At 37.2% G+C, this 27,113-nt stretch overlaps 1 protein-coding gene across 1 annotated transcript; it reads left to right on the top strand.

Moving 5' to 3' along the window:
* The first annotated feature begins 24,380 nt into the window (after nt 1-24,380).
* On the top strand, nt 24,381-26,903 carry LOC114296249 (NAC domain-containing protein 43). Its single transcript, XM_028240538.2, has 3 exons — nt 24,381-25,029; nt 25,151-25,425; nt 25,946-26,903. Exons 1-3 carry the CDS (start codon nt 24,843-24,845, stop codon nt 26,693-26,695), a joined length of 1,212 nt encoding a protein of 403 aa, XP_028096339.2. The 5' UTR covers nt 24,381-24,842; the 3' UTR covers nt 26,696-26,903.
* Nucleotides 26,904-27,113: the final 210 nt, after the last annotated feature.

Genomic DNA, 27,113 nt, shown 5'->3' with positions numbered 1-27,113 from the left:
GAGCCATGATCACTATGCCCGCCCCACTGCCACGTTGGTTGGATGATCCGTCACAATACAACTGCCAAACGTCCCCAATGTAAATTCTCCAGTTCGGCTTCGGTTGAATTTGATCAGACTTAAAGTTAGCGAGGCATCCAGTGAATTCGGCCACAAAGTCAACGAGCACTTGCCCCTTGATTGAGGTTCTGGGTAGAAATTGAATATCGTACTGGCCAAATTCGAGAGCCCATTTTAAAATGCGCCCTGATGCTTCTGCACTATGGAGAACTGACTAGAGGGGGTAGTCCGTTAGTACCCCAATGGTATGCCCCTGAAAGTAATGCATCAATTTTCTTGCTGCCATGACTAGAGCAAGGACGAGTTTTTCCAATGGAAGGTAACGTGTTTCGGCGTCAACTATTGCTTTGCTCACATAATAAACTGGCCGCTGCTCCCCAAGTTCTTCTTTTAACAGTACGGCGCTGACGGCCCGGTCAGAAACTACTAGATATAAAATGAGCGGATCACCTACAGAAGGTGTTGTTAAGAGTGGAACTGATTGGAGGTAAGTCTTTAAACCGTCCAAAGAGCTTTCGCACTCGAGGGTCCATTCAAAAGCTTTACCCTACAAAAGGGTATGAAAGAATTGTCGATAGCGATCTGTGGAACGACTGATGAACCTATTGAGTACGGCGGCCATCCCCATCAGCTTTTGAACCTCTTTGACCGACCGAGGAGAGCCGAGTTCTAGAATTACTATGATTTGCCTCAGGTTGGTTTCGATTCCGCGGTGGTTAACAATGTAGCCAAGGAATTTGTCGGATTCGATGCCAAATGCACATTTGGAAGCGTTCAACTTCATTTTGTATTTGCGAAGAATGCTGAATGTCTCTTCCAGATCGGCTAGATGAGTTTTCTCTTCTTTGGACTTGACCACCATATCGTCAATGTACACTTCCAAAGTACAGCCGAGTTGCTCCTTGAACGTGGCAGTGACTAGTCTTTGGTAAGTTGCCCCCGCATTCTTCAGCCCAAAAGGCATAACCTTATAGCAACAAGTTCCTCTTAGGGTGAGGAATGCAGTTTTGTCTTGGTCCTCCGAATGCATGGCAATTTGATGGCAGCCTCTGTAGGCATCCTGGAAGCTCATATGTTGATGATGTGCCGTTGCATCTACGAGTTAGTCTATTCTGGGAAATGGAAAGCAATCATTGGGACAAGCTTTGTTTAAGTCCGTGAAATCCACACAAACACGCCAAGTTCCATTTTTCTTCTTCACAACCACAGTATTTGATAGCCATGTAGGATAGGTCACTTCGCGGATTGCCCCGGCATCAAGCAACCAGTCAACTTCTTCCACAACGACAGCAGTGTGTTCCGCGGCTGGCCGCCGGCTTTTTTGAATAATCGGTTTACATTTGGGATCAACGTTTAAGTGGTGCTGAGACACAGATGGATCCACCATTGGCATCTCATATGTTGACCATGCAAATACATCAAGGTTGCCGAGTAAGAAGGAAATTAGCTCCTGTCCATCGACTTAATTCAGGGAAGCGCCGACCATGAAGAACCTGTCAGGATTCCCGTCAATTTCAATTCAATCCAGGGCTCCGGTTGCCTTTTTACTTAGGAGCCGCCCAACGTCGTCGAGGCTTTTTCGATCCGGCACCTCAATTGAATTCACTTCTAGCTCTCTTGGTGTCTTTACGATAAGAAAATAACATGCTTGCGCCGATTTCTAGGAACCTCGAATTAGTTTAATGCCGCGTTCAGTTAGAAAGCGAAGTAGTTGATGATAGGTGCTTGGCACGGCCTGCGTGGTATGCAGCCAAGTTCGTTCCATGATGAAATTATACGGCGAAGGAAGCTTGACAACCAAAAATTCTGCATCTACTGATCAGGAGCCCGCCTGAACTAGTAGTGTGATTTTCCCCAATGGATATTTCGGATTAGCATTGAAGTCGAATAACGGATAATGAGCTGGAGACAGGTCTGACTCAGTGAAGCCGAGTTTGATGAAGGTCTTGTAGTACATAACTTCCGAAGTACTCCCCTGGTCAATGAGAACACATTCAATGGTGAATCAGTTTACGCGTAGTTCGATGACCAATGGATCAATGTGGGGAAGCGTTACGTCGACCAAATCAGAATCATCGAAAGTAATACTAGCAGCTTCAAGGGGCCATTTCGCTGGTGTGATTTTCTTTTGGGGGTTAGGATGCGACTGAATTGTATGTACCGCGGATGCTGTCGGCAAGCTATATATCATATGGATTACGCCAAGTGGAGGTCAATCCTGCCGTAAAGTAACTATTTTGGTTGAGTTGTTCTTTCGGACGTGGTACTTAAGCCGATCATCTTGTACCAAATCCTCAAGGTGATCCTTCAATGCATAACAACTGTCAGTATCATGACCGTCGTCTTTATGATATTCACACCGCCTATCTCGTCTTCTCGTGTCGGGAGGTCCCACCATCTTGGGTGGCCATTTGAAGAACGAAAGGTGTTGAACTTTAGATATAACCGTACTGATCATCTCCTACAACTTCGTATATTTCTTGTCTGGGCGCCGTATGTGCCTGCTATCCACTTGATGTTGTTCAGTAGGTCGGTGTGAACATTGGTCATTTGATTGGCGCGAATCACGTCTTTTGTCTCATTTAGCCTGATTCCATGGTTCAGGGCTCCGTGATGGTACAGAATTTATCGGTTGAACGATTTCAGATGGGGCCGTCTTATTGGCCCCGTGCTCGACTTTGACTCGTAGGGCATTATTTTCCCCTTTGTAGTATTCCTCGACTTTCTTTATCAATGACCAGACTATTTTGGGGGGCCTTCTGGTCAAGGAGCTGCAGAGAGCATTATCAGGATGCAATCCCATTTTAAAGGCGGTGATGGCCATGGAGTTATTGCATGCATCATCTATTAGATTAAAGCATTCCCAATAGCGCACCGAATACGCACGTAGGGTTTCCCCTAGTTAGATTTGCATTGCCCAGAGAGAATCAGCTTGCTTTGGCTGGACCTCATTGGTGATGAACCTTGCCCTAAAGGATTTTTGGAGTTGATGAAAGCTCTTAATCGATGTCGGTTCCAATTTGTAATACCATCTGACGGCCAATGGTCCCAAACTGCTCGGAAATATTTGACGCATGAGGGCCTTGTTGTCTGTATAAAGCGTCATGGCTTGCTTATAATGACAAATGTGATCAGTGGGGTCCGATTTTCCATCGTATAAGGTGAACGATGGAGCTTTGAACTTTTTGGGTAGCATTGCCCTTGCGATCCATCGCACAAAGGGGTCATGTTGATCCTCTTCGTCTGAATCATTTCTTCTTCGCTTGTTCCGTGCACGCGGACTTCTTTCGGAAGAACTGGAGACTTCGACTTGTCCCTTCTTTTTGGATTCTGGGGATGATGAGTCAGAATCACTGCCACAATCATGTCTCCAAATTCGAGGTCGTCGACCATCATTTCTTAGAGGTCGTCCCGGATCTTGGCGCGCGGCCTGTTGGGATTTTGTCACCTCCAAGGCCAAATCCTATCAAAGGCGCTCGTTCTTAGCCATCATGTTTTCCAACCTCTGTTCATTTTGCTTCGCCTGATCCATAATCGCTTGTATTGTCTCATGTGCTGATGTCAAGGGTGAGGTCTGGGCAACTGAGTCGAAGTTCAAGGCCCTTCGTGTGGCAATGTTCTCTGGCCCAAGCATGTTTCTTGGAGAGGTATCATCTCGTGGCGTAAGGTCATCAACAACTACCGGAGGATCTTCTGTCATGCCCGCCATTGATGTGCTGGAGTATTCCCACAGACAGCGCCAATTGTGGAGAACTGGTTTGGAAATACTCTCTGGATCCTGTAGGGTGCTCTTGATCCTCAGTTAGTCACCTAAAAAGGAATGAACACTTCGGTCGGGGGTGCCGGAATTAGCACTCCGACGGATAAGTTAGTGTATACTCTCTTGGTTACTTGTATCTCAAGTTAATCTTACTTGTTCTCACATACCTTTCTTTGGCTGATGCTCCTTTATTTATATTGTTCTTTTGGGCCTCAGGGTCGGGCCCACCCTTAATCCATTGCATGTTTATGTATTCGGCTTTTGTTCGACTGGTTCCACGGCTGATTAATATATTCGGCTTTGGGATTGTCCAGGATGAAGCCGAATACAAATTCCGTCCTTGACTGTCCTCGTACCTTTATTCGACTTTATTGCCCCCATAATATCCGGCTCCCATAATTATATATATGGCCTGAAAAGTTGGTTAAAAGTCAATTTTTTAATTTGTTGGCTTTTTTAAGTTATATTATCTTACTATTTTTTTGCAAGTTTTTTTAATAAAAATAAAATGAAATCAAAAAAATTAATTTGTAACCTACTTTCCAAAATAGGCCTTGGTTGTAGGGTTGAGCAAATGAATTGTAAAATTGGTCCAATAGGTTTTGTTTGGTTTTTTGAATCCGTGGTTGCGTTTTGATTTGAAAATTTGAGGAACCATTTGTCTCGGATTAGTTCTAAATTGAAGTTCATAATTCTGAATTAGAACCGATCAAGACTGTATTTTACTTAAACCATATAATACCATCCACCCTATGAAACAGTGCTGTCATTGTTGTTATTTTTGTTGCTTTTGTTAATTATAGTTTTATAATTATTATTGTCACAGATAAAATATTTGTTTGATAAGAGTTTTAAGCTTGCTAATATGTTTATTACTAGATATTATGTTTATTTAAATTAATGCTAGAACAATATACATGTTTATGTTACGAAAAATCATAGACAGATTAATATTGAAATAAGAATGCTATGTGATTTTTCTTTGTAAACAGATTATGTGAAACCGTAGTTTCAAATCGAAACGAACTATGTTTAAATAGATTGGTTCAAATTAACTCTATGATTTAAATGGATTTGTCTGGTTCTAATTTATATGAAACTATAGACAACATTTTAGTTTTGACTTTACTTCAAAACAAACCAATTTGAACCATGCGTAGTCCTAATTGATATTATTGCTAGGCCAAAAGTGGCTTTTGCTAAAGAAAGGTAAAGCTTCAAATGCATCAAACAACTTACAATTTTACATTGGTGAAAATAAAAATAAAAAATAAAAAGCTATTGTTACCCTGCAACTAGGGTTGCCCAAGATATTGTGGGCACATAAAGAGCAGTAAAGAGAGATAGTTATTGCAGAGAGAGATTGAAAGAGCTATACCATTAATGGTGACAGTTATGAATAGTGCAAAAGTGCCACTAAAAGTAGAAAATACATACAGTTTACCAAAAAAAAAAATAGATATAACAATTTAAGAATAAAATATTTTAATTGTCAAAAGTATAATTTTGTTTTTTTAGCAATGAAATTAAAAATCTAATAATAAATTACTATTTTTTAACGAAAATGATCCGTAGCTCGAATATTAAACGGCTCGAATGGCTCGAAAGTACAAATAAACCACCTTCAACAAATTGACTCTCACCTCTTCACTCTATCATTCTCGCCTCAGCCGTCTTGCCTCTCTTGCCTCATCCCTTTGATTCACTCACTCTTGCCACATCCCTCTCACGGTGGATGAAGGACGATGATACGGTGGACGAACGACGTGGGAGGACGACAGAGGACGACAAACGACGATGGAGGACGAACGACAGCCTGCGATCTGAGGTAAACCTAAAATCATATTTGTTAGGGTTTACGTTTGGTTCTATTTTTGTAGAAATTAGTCGATTTGGAGTGTTTGGGGTTGGATTTTGCTTGAATTGGTGTTAGGGTTAGGGATTTGGCTTTAATTTGTGATGGGTTAGGGTTTGTGATTTTGCTTGCATTCTGTGTTAGGGTTAGGGTTTTGCTTGAAATACACCACTGTGATGAGTTTGGTCATGATTAACATTGAAAGTTGAACTCTGTTATGAAGGTTGAACTCTGTTATGATTAACATTGAAGTTTGGTCATGGTGGTGTGCCTAATTGAAGGTTGAACTCTGTTATGATTAACATTTGTTATGATTAAATTGTGAAGATTGGCAGTGTGTCTAATTATGGAGTTAGCCAAAATTGGTTAACATGATGGTGTGCCTAATCTTCACACCTCCATGGTGTGCCTATAGAAACCTGCGATTAAATTGGTTATGATTCATCTCAGCTCAATTGCACACCAATTTAATCATAACCAATTGCACACCACCATGATAAACTGAGATGAATTTAATTATAACCAATTAATAGTTTATCATTCATCTCAGCCGCCTAATCTTCACACCACCATGTTAACCAATTTATCCTCTTAAAAATAGGCCTATAGAAATTGGTTATGAAGATTGGTGATTAACATTGTGAAGATTGATGGTGTGCCTAATTGGTGATGTGCCTAATTATGAAGATTGAACATGTTAATCATAACCAATTTAATTCAAGATTGAACTCTGTTATGAAGATTAACCTGGTTAATTCAACATATCAAGATAGAAAGTTATTGATGATGGCTTGAATGAGAAGTCTACACACAAGTTTGAACAAATTCACACAGGTTTCACTCATGAGATGCATACACACAGGTTTGAACAAATGTACATTGTTTTGGGTTTGTTTGAACACAGGTTTCACTCAAGATATACAGGTCTCTATTGTTTTGGGTCTATTTGAACAACTGACATAGGTTTGAACAAATTTATACAAATTCACACAGGTTTGAACAAAGTCACACAGGTTTCACTCATGACATGCATCTGTCTCCATTTTTTTGGGTCTGTTTGAACAAATTCACAGAGGCCTATTTGATTCATCATGTTATAGTAATAGGTAGTTGAATCATTATCTTCTACTAATAGGTAGAACAACGTGGAAGATAAAAAAAATAGAAAGAACATCATCTTCTACTAATAGGTTATGAAAATCTGTTGGTACTTTTTTTTGCAGATAAAAAAATGGCTTCATCTTCTACTAATAATAGGAACATAAGATTAAAGCCAAGATTGTGTAATTGTGAAAGAACAGCTTCCATGCATATTGTATGAACCAATGAGAATGGGAATGAAGGACATGTGTTTTTTGTTTGCCCGACAAAATATGTAAGTATCTGTTATATAAATAAAGCTATTACTTTTTACAAATTTCATTTGTCATTTATTCATTAACTGATTTTTGTTCATTGTAGAGCACGAACGAACACTGCAATTACTTCAGGTTCCCAGATGATGATGACGACGACGTTACCTCTACAATCCGTGCCAATGCTGGACCTCAGACAGATTCAAGAACAGAAGAAATTAATGATCTAAGGAGAAGGCTTGGTGAGATGGACAATGCAGTTCATGAGCATGATAGAAGGCTTCAAAGGCTGGGGAAGATTTTGAAGGCAATGACTTATGTCATTGTATTTTGTGTATTTTTTTACTTTATCATGTAAATGAATCAGTTGTTACGTTTTGGACAATGTTATGAATGTAATCATTACTTTTTTTGTATTTTATTTTGTATGTTCTATTTTGTAATCAATATTGCCTACTATCTTTATTTTCTATTTTATTTTGTTTTGTATTTTGTATTTTGGAAGCATTGGATATGTTAGCCATGACATAAGGCTGAATAGTGATTTGGATATCAATGTTTATAGATTCTGAAATCTGTTGGCTTGAATGAGAAGCATTGATAGACTAATATAGCATTATTGATGATGGTTTGAATGAGAAGTGTACACACAGGTTGAAAGTCTTGATATACAGGTTTTAAAAAATAGGTTTTGATTTGTTCAACAGGTTGAAAGTCAAGTTTCTATTTGTTAAAAGTCATGATATATAGGTTCAACAGGTTGAAAGTCATGAGAAGTGTATACATTTGTTCAACAGGTTTCTATTTGTTGGGTCTGTTTTGGTCTTGAGATGAGATGCATACACACAGTGTAACTGTCTCTATTGTTTTGGGTCTGTTTGAACACAGGTATGTTGGCTGCAACACAAGTCTGTTGGATTGAACACAGGTCTATTGTTTTGGGTCTGTTTGAACACAGGTCTCTACTTTTTTGGGTCTGTTTGAACACAGGTATGTTGGCTACAACACATGTTTGTTAGATTGAACACAGGTCTATTGTTTTGGGTCTGTTTGAACACAGGTTTTTATTGTTTTGGGTCTGTTTGAACACAGGTTTCACTCATGACATACAGGTCTGTTGGCTTGAACAAATTGTAGGAGGTCTGTTTGAACAGGTTTAGTCACATAGGTTTCAAAAATTCACAGAGTCTAACTGAGATGCATCTGTCTCCATGCTTCTGGGTCTGTTTGAACAGGTTTAGTCACATAGGTTTAGTGACACAGGTTTCACAAATTCACACAGGTTTCAACAATTTTACACAAATTCACACAGGTTTTAACTAATTCACAAAGTCTAATTGAGATGCATCTGTCTCCATGTTTCTGGGTCTGTTTGAACAGGTTTAGTCACACAGGTTTTACAAATTCACACAGGTTTTAACAATTTTACACAAATTCACACAAGTTTGAACAAATTCACAGAGTTTAATTGAGATGCATCTGTCTCCATTTTTTCTGGATCTGTTTGAACCTGTGAAGTGAACCTGTCTAGTTGAACCTGAACCTGTGTAACTGAACCTGTCCAATTGAACCTGAACCTGTGTAACTGAACCTGTCCAGTTGAACCTGTGTAGTGAACAAAACAAACCAGCAAGATATTTTTTTGTTGCAACAACACAGACCAGTAATTGAACCTGTTTACTGGATAAATTTTAAGAACACAGACATTGATCAAAGGAGACATTGAACAGTGCATTACATTGAACAGAACCTGTTTACAAAGACATTGAACCTGTTTATCAAAGGAGACAAAAATAGTAGAACACAGACATTGAACCTATTTACCTGTCTAATTGAACCAAACAGACATTGATCAAAGGAGACATTGAATAGTGTATTACATTGAACAGACATTGAACAGTGTATTACATTAAAAATAAAATAGGGCATTTGGATCCAATAGTGATGGTACTGTAGATCTTTGACTGCTTATATTGTTGACCATTCCTGATGTGCTTCCAATATTGTCCGGCGTTCCCATTGTGCAAACCCGTGCCTATAAAAACAAAGTACATATTACAAAATGATTTAAAAAAATATTGACCAATACATTCATCATTACAAATGTGTACTCATATATTGAACACGTACCGGTACAGACATGTTGTCTTCTGTGCCCACCATAGAAGGAAAATAGTAAGCTTCATCGTGCGGCACCTTATGATTATATAGTAAGACAATGTTATTAATAATTTGAAGCATTAACATAAAACCCAACAAGAAGCAAAGTGCAATATTTTAAGTCCATTCAACACATACCAGAACATACATACTATCTTGTGTGCCAACCATAGAAGGAAAATAGTAAGCTTGATCTTCCGGCACCTATCATGAAATAGTAACACAATTTCATTACTAATTGTAACCTGTAGACGCGCCCGTGGGCCTCATGCTACAGTTCGGACTCGATTTGTGTCACGGTTCTTAATCTGAACCAAAGAGTCCAAATCTGGCAAATCGTTTTGAGAAACAGATTTTTGAAAAAGTAGTGCCAAACATGGACTGCTTTGCCAGATACAGAGTCGCCACCTAAATATTTTTTATGAGAGAATTTAGGAAACCCTGACTCGGTGCCGAAGGCCACATGTCCGTCATCACCGGAGTTGTCTCGGCTCGGGAGCTTGGGTACGATCGGGGAAGGTCAGCTATGAGCACCCCCTTTCGCCCGGTCCGAAGACCGGCCTCTACTAACCGTGATATCCGTTTTTGAAAACTTTATGTGTTCTTATTCCATTTATTAGCCTAGAATTACTATGTTATGCGCGCAGCAAACAAGTATAGACTAGATTGCCTAATTTGGAAAGAAACATTGCATATCCGTTTGTTTTGAAAATGCTTTGGAATTTGCTACTTGCGAGTAGGCTAAAACACGGATTTCAATGAGTTTTTCCAACTCAAACAATCCAACCTTCACCCACAGGCATTCAAACAGTTTAACACATAAGCATTTAGCCGCATGGCAAGCATACTGTCATGTTAACATTCACACACATGCGAGATGCTAAAGCATAAATACTTACATCGTACTCCGTGCCAAAACAGTAAACTAGTTAGCAAAACATGCGCGTCCTAGTTCATGCTAAATTGCCTAATGCAACACATACAGGATGCAATTAGATAGGCTCGGCTAATCTAAGCATGACATATGAAATGCGATCAACTATCACATATTCAATTTTTGAATTGAAGTACAAATGCAGTTAGCGAGATGTACCGAGCCTAATGCATGCAATACGAATGCATGGATGCACACATGCATAGCATAAGGTATGCTAAAATAAATGTGCCCTAATCTACCATCATAAGCAAGTAAATAAAAGGGAAGAAATAAGTGGGGTTGGAAGACATACATGACACGCACGCACACTTATTACAAATATGCCCTCACTCGGAGGGACCAAAATAATAATACAAATTAATTAACTACGCAAGCTAATTAAATATTACAAATTGCTTAATTAATTAACAAATTAACTAAACTAAAGAAAAACAGTAAACCGCCTCGGGGCGAGGGCCAGATGCAACACATGCTCGGGACTGGCTCGGAATCGCACTGCCATGCATAGTTTGCCTCTGTTTTCCCTGCTCTGCTCCTCTGAAAACTGCCAAAGTCTCAGGGATGCCTCTCAGGACACTGGGGGATATCATCGGCAGAGCAAAATTTCCACCGGCAGTAGTATTTAGTCACCGGCACAAAATAGATCCACCGGCCATCGATTGACTGCCGGCCGGCACTAAATACTGCCGGCCGGCAATAAATTCCTGCAGAACCTGCAACTCACAGCAGCAGAGGGCAAAATCTTGCATGGCAATGCAATTCAAACAATTTATGCACCCATCACATTCCTTATCATGTTAATGACTCAAAGGAGGATGTGCCCCAATTCTCGGACCACCAATCACGCATTTCCATGCATGATGGCCCAAAGAACCAAGTATGCAACTTTGATTTCAAATGCATGCAAACCAAATCAAATCAAACAAGGCCCAATTCCTATCACTAAGTCAAGGAACAGGGCATGCATGCAAGATGCAATGCAACCTAGGCATACAATCTAAGGATGCAACATGGCATGGCAAGGCACTTATGCAAGCATACAAGCAAACATGAGGCAATGCTAATGGATGGAAAGATGGACTTATACATGATTTAGGTAACTCCAAATAGGCCTAAAAACAGTAGCCAAAATGCCCAAAAATGGAGGCTAAACACACATGCACACATACACATGTTATGGTCCAAACCTTAAGCATTAAGCAAGCAACATTCAAGCACACTCGACAAGAGATTTCATGGACAATTAGCATGCAATATGAGCTCTAAAATCATGCTAAAACATGGTGCCAAACCAAGCAACAAATCAAGCCAAGCATGCAACAAATGGCCTAAGTGCTCAAAACAAGACAATGGAGTATTGAACTACACTTAGCAAAACCAAACATGGCATGGACTCATTGGCCAAAAACAGAGTTTTGGGACATTAATACAAGGCCTAAGGACCACTTAGATGGCATCCAAATGACTCAAAAACAAAGGCATGCACAAACACCAAAACATGGAGCATGAGATGACAACCTTACAAGGCATTAAAGGGGACATCAAATGCGAGCTCTCAAGCATACAATAAGGTCTGAAATGGCATGGTGGATGGTCCCAAATCACCAAAACAATGCAAGGATGGCATGCTATACATTCACATACTTAAGGCCAACAAGCCGGAATGCAAAGGGGCTATATGATGCATGCCAAATTCGACCCAAACAACCTAGGACAGACCTAGAACATGGCAAAACATGCACAAAATCTTCACAAGACTAAGCCTAAAACATGTTCCAACAAAGGCTAACAACCTAAGGCACATTGAGGCGATAACATGGCATTACATGGCAACTATGCTAAGCATGCATGGAGTACCAAAACCAATCAAAAACAGAGGCATAACATGACATATTAAGCATAAAAAGCAGCCAAGTCATGGTCAATACACCCTCAAACATAATGCTCTCTCAAGAGGCCAAAACATGCCCTTTTCAAGGACAACAAGGAGAGGGGGTGGCCCTCTCCTTCTTGGGACTTCAAGGCATCATCTTCACCACTGAAATCCCTCAAGATTTCAGTGGTGAAGAGACCCCAACACCAAAATCCCGGAGCTAACACAAAAGGGCACAAAATGAGGCCTTTTAAGGCCTAAGGGTGTTCAAACTTACCCAAACCACAAAACACACTTAACAAACAACCAAGAGGGTCTAAAAACAGAACTTTTTTGTACTATACACTAAGCTCAAAAACGAATTTAAGATAGGTAGAAATACAATGCAAAAATGGGGTAAAAAGGGGTGAGATTCTTACCCTTGAAGCCTTCTTCAACAATGATGCTCCAATGGCCTTCCTTAGCTTGAATCCAACACCAAAACCTCAAAATCAGTCCCTTAGAACTTCGGTTCCAAGAGGAAGGTGGAACAGTAGGTGCTTGTGTGCAATAGTATGGACTAAAACACACACAAGAGCACAAAAGAGAGGGAAAGAGAGATAGAATGTGTATCTAACCCTAACCCTAGAACTCAAACCCTAACAATGGCTGTCTAAGCTCTCAAAATATCTTAAGCCTCTCATCCTCTCAAGCCAAGAGACACCCTCTCTCTCTATATGGCACTTCTTGTCTTGTAAAGCTTACAAGACAAGCTTCATAAGAGGGAGATCCCTCCATACACGTGTATGGAGGGGAGCAAAAGCAAGACAGCTGTCTTAAAATATCTGCAAAAGCAGATGCACAGTAATCGGCCGGCCAAAAATGCCATCTTGGCCAAAAAGAGTGCCGGCCGGCACTAAATAGTGCTGACCGGCAACAAATAGTGCCGGCCGGCAATATACATTGCCGGTGGCAGCAAAAACCAGCCGGTGGCCTCTAGCCACTGCCGGTGGTGGGTGGGGATGGTCTACAAGCCCTACCCTACCTCTCAAAGGCAAAACACAAGTGTTTGGTGTGAAACCAGACACTAAACAGTCAAGTTCGGAGATCCTGAGGCAAGGCGCGAGAGCCGAGACCTCCGGGAACTCTAAACGAACACAAACATGGATGATCACTGTGTGTTCAAACGGTGACGTCCAAGTCTTGAGGACGGTCAAAAATGGGGTGTCTACATAACCATTCAACTATGAATCCACAAAAAGGTTACAAAACAACCTATGCCAAGTATTTACCTCGGCGGGAGTAGTCTTCTTGTTCTTTCTCTTCAATCGATTAACTATTTGATCAACCTTGCTAACCTTCCGCCTCGTACATGGACGGTCTCTTCGGCGAGCAACCAAAGGACTGAGTACCTTGCGAGTGTTGCTTGCTTTTGTAATATTCAGACGTGGCCGGCTTTTCAGCGAAGTATGAGAAGGTGGTACAATACTAGTAGAAGGTGGTATAGTACTAGTACATGGCACATTACTCGCAGCACCTGATTCAATAGTTTTCACTTGATCCTTGATTTCCCTCAACCCAAGTTGAATCACTTTGTGTTTACCATCGTCGTTGGTGGCAAGTTCTAGGATCTCATCTAACGTCTTGTGATATGAATCATGCAACTTTGGATTTATAGCAGCCCCGAAGTTAGTATATGTGGTTGGAATGCATGTATACCCTCGTTCCAAATCTTTTCTCCATCTCGAGACAATGTATTTATGTGGCACCTCATATATGGACCTCTCAATAAGCACACTAAGTGAATGGGCACACATAATACCTCTAAACTCAAACAACCGACACATACATTGGAGCTCACATTCAGTTGAATTACAGTACACGATAAATTCTACTTTCTTCATACACTTACCCAAAAGAATAGCCTCCCTCACATGATACGTACAAATTGATCCCTCCTCTTTTGCAAGATTCGGACGACAGTACACTAAACACTTCATTTCTGCTTGAACTTCTTTAAATTTTGCATTTGTGTATGCTGCACGAAATTGCTTCTCAAAATGATACACCGTTAGGCAATCATACAATTGGTTACGAGATTTGAAATCTGCTTTTGTCTCCTTTTCCACCTTACTTCTCAAGACATTGTCATATTGCTCAACAAATTGCTTTAAGGTAGTCTTCGAGTTCACATATCCATCGAAAAATGCATTCATGCTCTCACTTCTACCGGCAGTTGACATGCCAGCCCAAAATATGTCTTTAACATAGGCAGGAATCCACCTATTTCGCTCACGGTATAATACCCCTAACCACTCGTTATCATTCAAATTGAATTTTGTAACCATTGTAAGACAATTTCCCTCAAATTCATCTTTCGTCAATGAATCATAAACAGCATTTTGCAAAGAAACCTTTATGCCTTTATATTGTGAATATCCTCTTAGTTTCTCCGGAATTTTCTTCATCACATGCCATAAGCACCAACGATGTCGAGCCTGTGGGAAAACTATTTCTATGGCATTTTGTATAGCTCTACACTAGTCAGTTATTATTGCTTTTGGAGGAGCATCTGACATGCAACTTAACCATTCTTTGAATAGCCACACAAATGTCTCAGTATTCTCATTAGATAACAACCCACATCCAAACAAGATTGACTGTCCACGGTGATTAACTCCTACAAACGGGACAAATGCCATATCATACTTGTTTGTCAAATTCGTTGTGTCAAATGAGACAACATCCCCAAATGCTTTATAAACCACCCTACTCCTTGCATCTGCCCAAAACAAGTTTCGCATGCGACCATCTTCATCAAAGTCAATTGCCGAATAGAAGTTCGAATTTTGTTATTGCATTTCATGGAAATAAAGTGTAGCTGATTCGGCGTCTCCTAGCCCAAGTTTCAATTTTCTAGCATTCTCAATATAATTCCTTGCATCTCGTTCATCAAACGTTAATGTCTCATATCCCCTGCTTCAACAACTATGGAATGAAAATTCCTCGCCACCCCAATCCTTGCTGCATCGTTCACTTCTAGTCTAAAACTATTTTAAAGTCCATCTCATCGTTCACTTCCAAACTCCAATACTCTAAAACTATTTTCAAAATATACAACCAAACAAAATTTTAAATTTTGTAAATTCTTTATGGAAAATTAATTTTCAAAATTGTTTCATAAATACAAACCAAACATGATTGCCATCAATTTTTTTATAATACAAATGTAATTCAAATATATAGCCATTGATATCCGATCATCTTAATTTTTTACATAAATATTCTACTTAATGATTTTTAAAAAGTGAATATTTCGGATTACTGAGATCGGGTCCAAAATAAACCCACTAAACCTTAATATTCTCTCAAATTAAATAACAAACTTGAGAAAATGCAACCCCCTTTGTAATAAACTCTTTGGGTCGGTTTGTTTTGGGTTATAGAAGATAAGATTGGATTGGGATGGATATGAGGTCCATTAATTTTATGATTATTTGCAAAATGGGAAACGAGATTCAAAATACATTGGGATTATGATAGGCCTCTATGGATGGGTTTAGTAGTCCTACGTGAGAGATGGTATTAGAAAAATAATCTCTTGGGATTAAAGGGGGATTTACTATTTTGCCCTCTATTATTCTACTTAATTTACTTGCTCTACTTGATTAGTATGTTCTTTTCTCTATCATTTTTTAACTATTGCTTCATTTTTTACTCCACCATTTGTTATGTCAAAATAAGTTAATATATAAAAATAATTTTTAATATAAAAATATAATAGTATAATAATATTTATACCAAAAAATATATATATTACAAAAAAAGTACCAACAAAATATATATTTATGAAATATAATTTTAATATTTATAAAATATATTTTTAATATTAAAATATGTAATGCATTTATTAGTTGGTATGCCTTCAAATTTGATATTAATGCAATAAGGGTATTTGTGAAATTTTATATGATTGATCTCAGTCTTATTTCTTAAAACATATATAAATTATTGATAGTTTATTAATTATTAAACAAACACAATTTTTTTATTCTTTTTATTAACAATTTCCTCACTAATAACCTTACTCACTCTACTTTTAAAAACAAATAGATCGTTTGAGATTTTATGAATCAACTAAGGAGGAGGAGGAGGGTGGAGAGAGAGAGGGGGATCAGTGCAAGTTAGTTAAAGTAGAAGGGTGGTTGGTCTATCAATTGCAAGTAAAGAAAATGATTAGAGGGAAAGAATTGGAAGGCCAGCTTGCATCATTTTAATGGAGACCTCTAAAAGTCCAACTAAATACGCATGCCCCCTTCAACCTATCAACCTCTTAGCCAACCTAAATAGCTATTCAATTTTCTTTTTATTATTTTTATTTTCTTAATTTTAGTGGCTCGCTAATCTCAACATGAGAGATTTAGCACAGATTTCATTTCAATAATTTAAGTTATTTATTTTATAAAGTTATTAATGTATAATATTTATGAAAAAAATCAGTTAGACCTAATAAACTTTTCTATTTTATCACATCTGTTTTTGAAAAAAATAGATGGTAAATATATTTTTTAAATTGACCATCCATTTTTTTTCATGGACAAATACGACAAAATAAAAGGTTACGTTTATCGGATCATTCTAATTTTTTTTCATGAAAAATATATATTAAAAATTCTAAAAAATGAACAGTTCAGATTATCAAAACGAAACTCGTAGTGAATCTTACGGATGCTATACATATATAGTTTCATTATACTGTATTGACAAATAGATGATAAACATAATATATATACATATTTAAAATACTTTCCATATTAGTGGTAGGAGATACAGAGAAGTCATCTTAAATGGCTATGAGCAGATTAAAATTGCAAGTCCGTCTTTAGCTCTTGGGGAGGTTGTAATATTGATGTTCATCTAATTTTTAAAGAAGGAAAATTGAAAACCGTAGCAAGCTTACCACGATGGTTGTTTCTTTTTTTCTGTTAATGTCGTGTTATGGATGTATTACTCATTCAAGTACATTAAAATATCATCTCGTGACCACTTAGATTACAATTCGAATAGTGACATATGTTAATTCTGAATTGGAGGACAGTACTTGTAAATAGCTTGGAATATTGTACGCAAGTAACAAGTTAATCAACAAGATTTCATCAAATGAAACACAAACAAAAAAGAAAAAAGGGTGAGACATTAAGATTTGACTTTAATAAGAAACATTAAGATTTGACTTCGAAATAAATGTTGTAATATTTTTAATTACCCTTTTTGACTTTAATTACCCTTTAATAAGCAATTAATTAAACCTAAAGTTTTTAATTATTTCAATTTATTTTTTGAAAAAATTGTATCAAAAAAATTGTATCAATTAATGAAAAATTAGCAATTCAAATAATTTAACTACTTCTTTTCCCTTTGTTATTGTTGATGGCCACTTCCCACATTTATTATCGTCTATCATCATCTCTTTTCCTTCCCAATCCACTACTATGCCTGCATCCATTTTACATGTCCACAGCTACTCCTTCCATTCCCTAACTTCCAGCCACCTTCTTTTTTTCTTTTTCTTTTTTTTATCAGCAAAGAAAAATAACTATATTGATGAAAAAAAAATTAGTACAACAATATAAGAAAAAAGAAAGATGCGTGCAAAAAGTATCATAGCGAAACAAATCAATCCCAACTAGGTTGGCACCAATAAGATCACCCAATCATATGCAAGCACACCATCAAAAGTTGGTAAGAAACCAACCACAAACACCCATAATCAACAACAACCAAGTAGAGCTACCCAAAACTAAAACAACCCAACCAACCCAAACTACCAAACATGAAGAACAAACAGGACACCACAAAAAAAAATGACAGCAGCCAAACTGAAATGATCAACATGGAAGTATTTTTTTTGAACAGCAAAAACAAAAGACTCTATTGATGAAAACCCATTCAGAGTATGAAAAGATACATCAATAAAGAGGAACTTGGAGCCAAACGAAGCTCCAACCTCCTAGTTGGTGAGAAGCTAACAGAGAAGACAAAAGCAAAACCAGAGGAAAAGGGCAAAACAAAGCTATAGATAAAAACAAAAAGGCAGCACAACCCCATAAGAGCAGCCAAGACAGATCAGATCATCCACATAATACCCGCAGCGAAGCAGATCAGAGCTTCTCTTTATTGATCATCACCAAGACATGCATTAGATCAGAGCAAAAACAGATCAGCATACCAAAACCAGGGCAAAACAGATCAGCACCAAGACATATCAGAACTGAGCCGAGCAGACAGAACAAGCCAAGCAAAACATAACAGAAACATCACCCAGAACAGAGCTTCACCAAAACCAGAACTTCTTATGATGCAAAATAGCATTGACTGCAATTGGACACAAAGACCTACCACCAAATTCAATCAGACTACAAGGACCTACCACCAAGGCAATATCTGATTTGAGGGAAGTTGAAAAGGAAGTCATGAATTGAAAATTGAAACCTTTTGGATGCGGTTTTATACCAGAAGGCTAGCCTGGTGATGATGAGTTCATGAAGATTCTGAAGTTGTGGTTGTGTGCCTTGGAAGAGACATTCATTTCTGTGTTTCCACAATGACCACAGAGTCACCAGAGGAATAGCACTCCAAATCCTCCTTTCTTCATTTCTGCAGCTATGCCCAGCCCACCATTGGAACAACCCTTGAATAGACCCAGGGACCACCCAAACTACCCCCCACCATTGCAGAATCTCTGACCAAACTCTCCATACCATGGGGCAGAAAATCAGCACATGATCTATTGATTCTTGCTGGGACTTACAGAAAGTACACAGGGTAGAAGAATCCCTGCCCAAAATACCAAGTTGTTGCAGGAAAACCAATGTTTTAACCTTATATCTCCAAGCAAGCCAACCAAAGAATTGCACTTCGGGAGGAAGATAATTAACCGACACCCATCTACTGAAGATGGCATTAGTCCCAAAAGCAAGGTTGGTATGCTTATAGAGAACAGAAACAAGGGACTGACCTGGTTTGGCAGCAGACTAGAGTGCCAAATCATTGACCTGAAGATTAAGAGTGGGTGCTCCACTTAACCTTCCATTTAGTCGTAGTAGCTCATCTTTTTCCCAATCAAATAGAGGTCTCCTGAAGGTGACTGGCTAATGGTAAGAATTTCCTCTGATCTCCATAAGGTCCCTAACAGACCCCTCCTTATCATTAGCTAACCGAAATAGCCTTGGGAATTCATGTTTAAAAGAAGTAACTCCACACCAATTATCATGCCAGAATTTCAATCTGCAACCATTGCCCACTCTTGAATGTAAGTGGGAGACATAAAATGTGAATAAAGATACCTTCTGCTCAACTACTGATACAATATCACTCTAAAGTCTGGATAGAATATTGCTTGAGTTAAGATGAGGCAACCATTTCCCTCCCAGAAATCTGTATTTACTGCAAAGAACCCTCTTCCATAATGAGTCATGTTCCGAAGCAAATCTCCACCACCACTTGAGAAGCAAGCACACATTCACATCTCTAATTCTTCTTATACCTAGCCCACCTTGGTTGATACTTTCGGTTGCTTCCGACCATTTCACCAGATGAATTTTCCTCTTCAATTCAGAGCCCCCCATAAGAATGTAGCTTGAATTTTGTCTAACTCCTTAGCTATACCTTCAGGTAGTTTGAATAAAGACATAAAATACACTGGTAGACTAGATAGCACTGCCTTCACCAATGTTAATCTTCCTGCAAAAGATAGGAATCTCCTTTTCCACCCGGCAAGTCTCATTTTGAATTTATCAATAATAGGTTTCCAAGTCTTCTTTCTCATATGACTTGCACCCAACGGCAGGCCTAAATAGTTTAAAGGCAATCTCTGTGTCTTGCAATTAAGGAGGAGGGCAAACTCATTAAGATCTAGATCTGGAAGGCCAATCCCACAGAGCACACTTTTATGATAGTTGATTTTTAGCCCAGAAGCTATTTCAAAGCATCTAAGAATCCGCTTCAAAAAAGTACTTCTGATATTTCAGCTTCGCAGAATAATAGAGAGTCATCTGTAAATTGAAGGTGAGAGATCACAACACGATTTGATCCAATGATAGCCTCTTGTAACAAATTCAGTTCTCTAGCTCTCTGCAGGAGTATGCTCAGTGCTTCTGCAACCAAAATAAATAGGAAGGGTGATAGCAGATCACCTTGCCTAAGGCCTTTTTAAGGACTAAACTCCATGGTAGGTGAACCATTAACAAGGACTGAGAGTCTTGCAGTAGAGACATATTCTTTTATCCAAGAAGACCACTTAGCACCAAAGTCAAAATTTGCTAGCATTGAGAAAAGAAAGTTCCAATTAATGGAATCAAAAGCCTTTTCGAAATCTAGCTTAAACAGCAGCCCTTTTTTCTTAGATTTTGACCAACTATCCACCACCTCATTTGCAATTAGAATACCATCAAGCATATTCCTTTCTTCCAAGAAAGGTAACTGAGTATCTCCTATAATCATTGGCAAGACTCTTTTAAGTCTAGAAGCAAGGACTTTTGAGAGAAGTTTGTAAATTGCCCTAACCAAGCTAATAGGCCTAAACTCATTCAAATGGATGGCTTTATCTTTCTTAGGAATGAGAGAGATAAAACTACTGTTCATACCTGAGATTAGTCTACCATGGGTATAAAATTCCATCATAAAATTAACCACTTCCTCCTTAATCACCTTCCAATATTTTTGGAAAAACATCAGGTTGAAACCATTTGGCCTTGGAGCTTTATTCCCATTGCAATCTCTAACCGCTGCCCAAACCTCTACTTCAGTAAATTCCTCTTCGAGCCCATGGAATGAGTCACTGTGCCTTGCACTTTTAAAGTCCCCAACAAGCACTGGTCTGATCGACCATTCTTCTGTGAAATGCTTTGAATAATAGGCCCAAATTTCATTCTTAATTTGACTTGGCTCTTCAAGAACTAAGTTTCCTTTTGTGATAGAGTTGAGTGAGTTCCTATTTTTTCTGTTGGTAACCGAAACATAGAAGTATCTTGTATTTCTATCTCCTTTCAAATTCCAGTCAAGTCTTGATTTTTGAAGCCATTCCCATTCCAACTTCCTGCTTAGCCTCCACATATCATTTCTGGTCTCCCTTTTCAACCTCAGTTCCTCCTCGTCCAGAGGCCTGGTTTCAGCTAGCAAATCCAGTTCATTGAGTTTATATTCAGAATTTTCAAGTTTGGAAGTTACGTTACCATACACCTCTTTGTTCCATTTTTTCAAAGCCATCTTCAGATTATAAAACTTTCTTTGTAAAACAGAACCAACTGATCACAATAGAAGTATCAGCGGCATTGGTCACTACCACAGGGTAAAGCATCAACCACCAGTATTGATCACCCGTAGACCAAACTGAAATGAATTGATCAGCATAGAAATATCAGTAGCATTGATCACCCGCAAACCAAAGCATCGACTACCACCACAGAGTAAGTATTCCTTATCTCCTAATCAACACCAAATCAGTACCACTCCATAGCCATTATCATAGTCCAATATCACAAATAAAAAGTTGTTAAATTACCCTAATTATAAAATCATCTCCAACCGTGTATCAAATTTATCATTAAATTTGAATTTGATGAAAAATGGTTATTTTTTCAGCTCTAACAGTTTCATCAAATCGGTATCAAATCCAATATTTCACTTTTCTTTCATTAAACTGAGGACTAATGTGTCTTTCAACAAATCATTGTTCATTACCGTTGGATTTTTACCACTGAATGTCCCCCCGAATGTCCTCTCAAGGTAAAAATTTGTGAAAAAATTACACTAACTGGTCGACCCCCCAGATGACTATATCAAGAAGAAAAATTGTAAAAAATTTGCACTAGCCAGACATTCGCCCGATCATCTGCCCGATAGACCGATGGTTTGACGAAGCTGCAAAACCCTCCATTGGAGCACTTGATATCAAAGAGAGCTTTTCCTCAAATTTTTACTTAAATTTAGTGAAAGAAATTGATATATTGCTGGAGATGCCCTAAGTTAGGCTTGATATTATTTTAAAAGTTGAAGATTAAAATTGAAAAAAATAAAAAGTTACGGTCTAATTTATTACTGAGATCAAAATTTGAAAAAAAAAATTATAATTTTTTTTGTAAATAATTTATACAAAATGATGTAACACCACTACAAATCTATTACTTTAAATAAAAAATAATAATAATAATCTATCAAGTTTGTGAAATTCTATTATATGATTTTGTGATTTTTTGTTCTGATTTATTGTAGTGTTAATTGTGATTTATTTTGATATTGATTATGACATTATTTTGATTATGATCCAAGAGGTCTTTAGTTACATCTTATGTAATGTTTGGTTATAACTTTTTTTTTTTTTAGTTAAAACTCTCATAGGATTGAGTTATGATATTTATGATAATCAAAACTACAAATATAAAAGCATTATCCATTAAGTTAACTTATTAATTACATATACAAACACGATCGTATTATTGTGGTGATAAATTTTATATAAATAATTTTTTTCTTTTTGGGTAAGAATATTATTTTTCATATTTCAATTAGGGTATTGTTAACACGAGAATGATAAAAAAAAATTTATCAATTTTGATACATTTATTATTAAATTAAATATACTTTTATAAATTTCAAATTTTTTTATAATTTTTTTTTACACTTTTTTTTAATCTTTCCAATATTAACAAGTGTTATAGAGGCTGAGGTCTCATTTGGGAATATGTTTTTTTAATAATTTTTAAATTTTTTTGACTAAAATATGATGAAAAAAATTAATATGTTTTGAATGATTTTTTAATTTTTTTAAAAAAAAATGTTAAAAGTAGAAAGAAATTTTTTTTTTTAACTTTTTAATATAAATTATTAATATTTTAATTTTTTTAATAACATTTTAACGAAAATCACCCTTTGTCAAATGAGGCGTTAGCATCTCCCTTTTAATTATGAGTTTTGAGACGACAGGAAAATAAGATGCTGACAAGAACAATCATCCACGTGGCGTAGGATGAAGAGTTTGAAAGTGTGGATGGGGTCCTCGTTCCTCATTCCCGTATTAGGATATGCTGTAGACATAATAATACATACCTAAAATGTTAGAAATTTTAAATATTTTATATAGGTATGGGATTTATATCATTTAGGTATTATGTGAGTGCTATATTTATTTGAAATATTTAGTAAAATATTTAGAATTCCTATCTCTTTTTCTTGAAAAATTATTGCTCAGTTCATAGTATTTTATTTTTATATCAATCACAAATTATTATATTTTTTATATTTCTTAAACGTTCAATATAAAATTATAAATTTTATTTTTTTCATAATATAAATCAACCAGTAACTTGTCCCTTCTCCTCCTCCTAATACAGGGCAGAGGCAGTACCCTCTCTCTCTCTCTCTCTCTACGTCAACCCGACCCATCATTTCCATGTTTCCAGAAAAGAGATTGTTGAAAGCTCAATGCCTCCGACTCCATCATCTCTCTCTTTTTTTGCGGTAGTTGCGCTACTAATAAAAACACACAACACAACACAATTCAGAGAGACAGAGAGAGGAAATACATATGAATAAGGTGAGGTGGTTTTGAATGTGATTTTTCAAAGGATGTTTAAGGTCGAGGGTCGTAGTTACGATGTGGCCATGCCCTCTGCAATTTTGTTGCCCACAACGTCCTTTTTTGTGACTTTTTTCTACCCATTTCTGTGCCAAATTCAAATTTTCAATCAAGAAAACATGTAATTGTTGAATATCAAGCCAAGGATATCCTCTTCTCCAATGTTACCCTCTTTCTATCCCAAACTATATACAATTATTGAATTATATAAAAAAAAAAAAAAAAAAAATTGATAAGAAAATCTCAATATATACCTAAATCATTGTAAATATTTTGATAGATGTAGCCATGAACATTTAGGACAGAAATCTTTGGCCAGAGATCATCCAATGACAAATTATTCAATAATAGTTATTTGTCTAACTTAGAGAATCCACCACTTTATAAATTTATAAAATTACGTGAAACGTGTTCATTAATTTATGGAATTAAACATTATTCTAAGAGCAATTTATAATTTAGAGGATTATTATATATTACTGTTCTATTTCACTAAATTTTTTATTTTCTATGTAATTTTTTTATGTGGTATATGTAAGGTTTCACAACATTTTACATATTATTGCATCTTAACATTTATTATATAAATACACATGAAAAGTGAAATAAAACTGGTGATAGAATACTTGTCAATAATTTTTCACTTAAAATGAGCAATGTCGTACATAATCTCATCTTATTTTCTCACTTTTAAACTCAAATCAATAGAACTCACAATTATAAACACATACAATCATAAATACATATGAAAGAAAGTGAAAATCCCGTGACAATACCAACACCGTACCCAGAAAATTGTTGGACGAAGACCCCCCAATTTTTCTCTCTGTCTATGCAGGTGGGTGGCCACTCTCGAGGCACAGAAAAACTAACCCTTCTCTCATTATTCATAACTACACACACACACACACACACACACACACAGATATAATAGCCAACATGAAAACAAAGGCTCTACTCTTGTGTCCCCCCACATTTGTCCTTTAATGTTTTACTCTCTAAACTAACACGTATAAATCCTCCTCTCCACACCCAACTAGTGCACCAACTCCTTAATTACCTCTTTTCCCACCACCTCCCTCCCTCCCTCCCTCCCTCCCTTCTCATCATCAATTGAAATTTGTTATCATCTCATGGCTTGTTTCCGAGAACATTTGGCTTGTTTGTGAGAAAATTTGATCAGTCCATCCGTTTTTGTTTGTTGAAGAATCAAAACTTTTGACCCCGAATGCCGGAAAACAACATGAGTATATCAGTAAATGGGCAATCTCAGGTCCCTCCCGGGTTTCGGTTTCATCCGACAGAAGAGGAACTGTTGCAATACTACCTGAGAAAGAAGGTTTCGTATGAGAAGATCGATTTGGATGTCATCCGTGACGTGGATCTCAATAAGCTCGAGCCATGGGATATACAAGGTGATAAATTGCTTTGTGCAATTCCGAATCCAGTTAAAACTAATGTTTAGATAGTTTGTGTTGATTCATAATTAATAGTATTGAATTTTTTATATTGAATAATGATAATTCGTTGTTGCAGAGAAGTGTAGAATAGGATCTGCGCCGCAAAACGATTGGTATTTTTTCAGCCACAAAGACAAGAAGTATCCGACTGGTACGAGGACAAATCGGGCAACTGCAGCCGGATTTTGGAAGGCGACAGGGAGGGACAAGGTGATCTACAGCAATCCAAGAAGGATTGGAATGAGAAAGACTCTTGTCTTTTATAAAGGTCGAGCACCTCACGGTCAGAAGTCTGATTGGATCATGCATGAGTATAGACTACTCGATGACAACGTCCCTGATACCAATAATGTAATTATATATATAGTCAATTAATATTTTTAAATTTTCATGATTTTAAAATGACAGTAATAATGATACGGCCCTATATCATCGATTGAGACGAAGTCCTTTTTTATTTTAAATTGGTTAAAAAAAAAATTTATTGATGAAAATAAAAGAGTATAAAGGAGTAGATTCCACATTAAAAATAAAAATAAAAATAAATAAATAAAAACTACTACCTTATTTATATAAATAAATTTTTATATTTATTTGGACTAGATTGTGAAATTTAGAATTATCTATAGGTTTTATTAATTATTGGAAAATGCTAATGATTAGGTGGTCATTATACCGCATAAAAGATTTATTAAATTGTGTATATATATATATATGAAAATATGTAAAAAGTACCTTTAGATTCAAAATATACTAAAATGTCTTGGATTTCTCTTTTGGAAAACGAAAAACTTTATGAAAATTCTAAGAAATATTGTAGAGATGTAAGAGATACAAAAAATACAATTTAATTGATAATATTGTGGTGCAGATTTCTGATGCTGCCGGAGAGGCGACACAAGAAGAGGGATGGGTGGTTTGTCGTATCTTCAAGAAGAAAAATCACCACAAAACCCTAGACAGCAACAACAATCACATCATCAATGTGGAGACAAAAACCCAAATACCCGGTTCAACAAGTGACGAAGGCACCTTAGAACAAATCCTTCATTACATGGGAAGGACTTGCAAGGACGAAGGATTCCTCATGCCCATCGTCGACACCGCCATGAAAAACGGCCTCCAACTCCATGACAGAATATTCATGAAACTTCCCAATCTTGAAAGCCCTTCCCAGCTCTGTAACTACCAGCAAATCCAAGTTCAGATGCTCACTGACATCATCGTCGACGAATCTTCCATAACCAACAACAACAACAACTGCCGCGTCAATAATGCTGGCATTGGCACTGGCACTGGCGATCCCATTCCTCCCAACTCGCCTTATCAGTCCGAAACAGCAAGTTTCAATGACTGGACATCCCTTGATCGGCTTGTCGCTTCACAGCTCAACGGACAATCCGAGACGTCGAAGCAGCTTGCTTGTTTTAACGATTCCACAATGGCTCTATGCTCTCCTTCCTATCATGATTTCCAATTACAGCACCAACTAAGATCAAGCAGGCCTTTTCATCATCTTGGGACACAGGATGATAATGGCGAATTCGACCTCTGGAACTTCACAAGATCATCCTCATCGTCTGCTGACCCACTATGCCACGTGTCCAATACTCCTGTATGATAGAATTTGGTTCGTAATAACAAATAATACTATGCATAATCCCATTTGTTTATAGGATTATGTATAGCATTGTTCGTATGTAATAAAGTAATTTTATTATTATTATTATTGTTGTTGTTTTTATTATTATTGTTGTTAATGATAGCAATTATTCAATAATTAATATTCATAATGTTTAATAAATGAATAAATATAATTCTACGAGAAAGTGGCATTGTCAAAGCGTCAACCATTATCTTTTGGGTAATCAGCTTGTCTCCCATTTTCATCTGGTTGTGGGTTGTTTGATAGGTTGTTTCTACCTGCAATTATATTCTCCTTGGCCAGCTTTATCCTTAAAAGGAGAACAACCTAAAGCTAATCTCCCTAGTCAATCATCCACGGATCAAGGATTCTCTAACTCAAAAAAAAAATAAAA

This window comes from Camellia sinensis, chromosome 2 (genome assembly GCF_055761805.1).
Source record: "Camellia sinensis isolate YWXY chromosome 2, ASM5576180v1, whole genome shotgun sequence".
NCBI classification, from domain to species: Eukaryota; Viridiplantae; Streptophyta; class Magnoliopsida; order Ericales; family Theaceae; genus Camellia; species Camellia sinensis.
The sequence above is the reverse complement of the archived record's forward strand: the minus strand, read 5'-3'. Positions and strand labels throughout refer to the sequence as shown.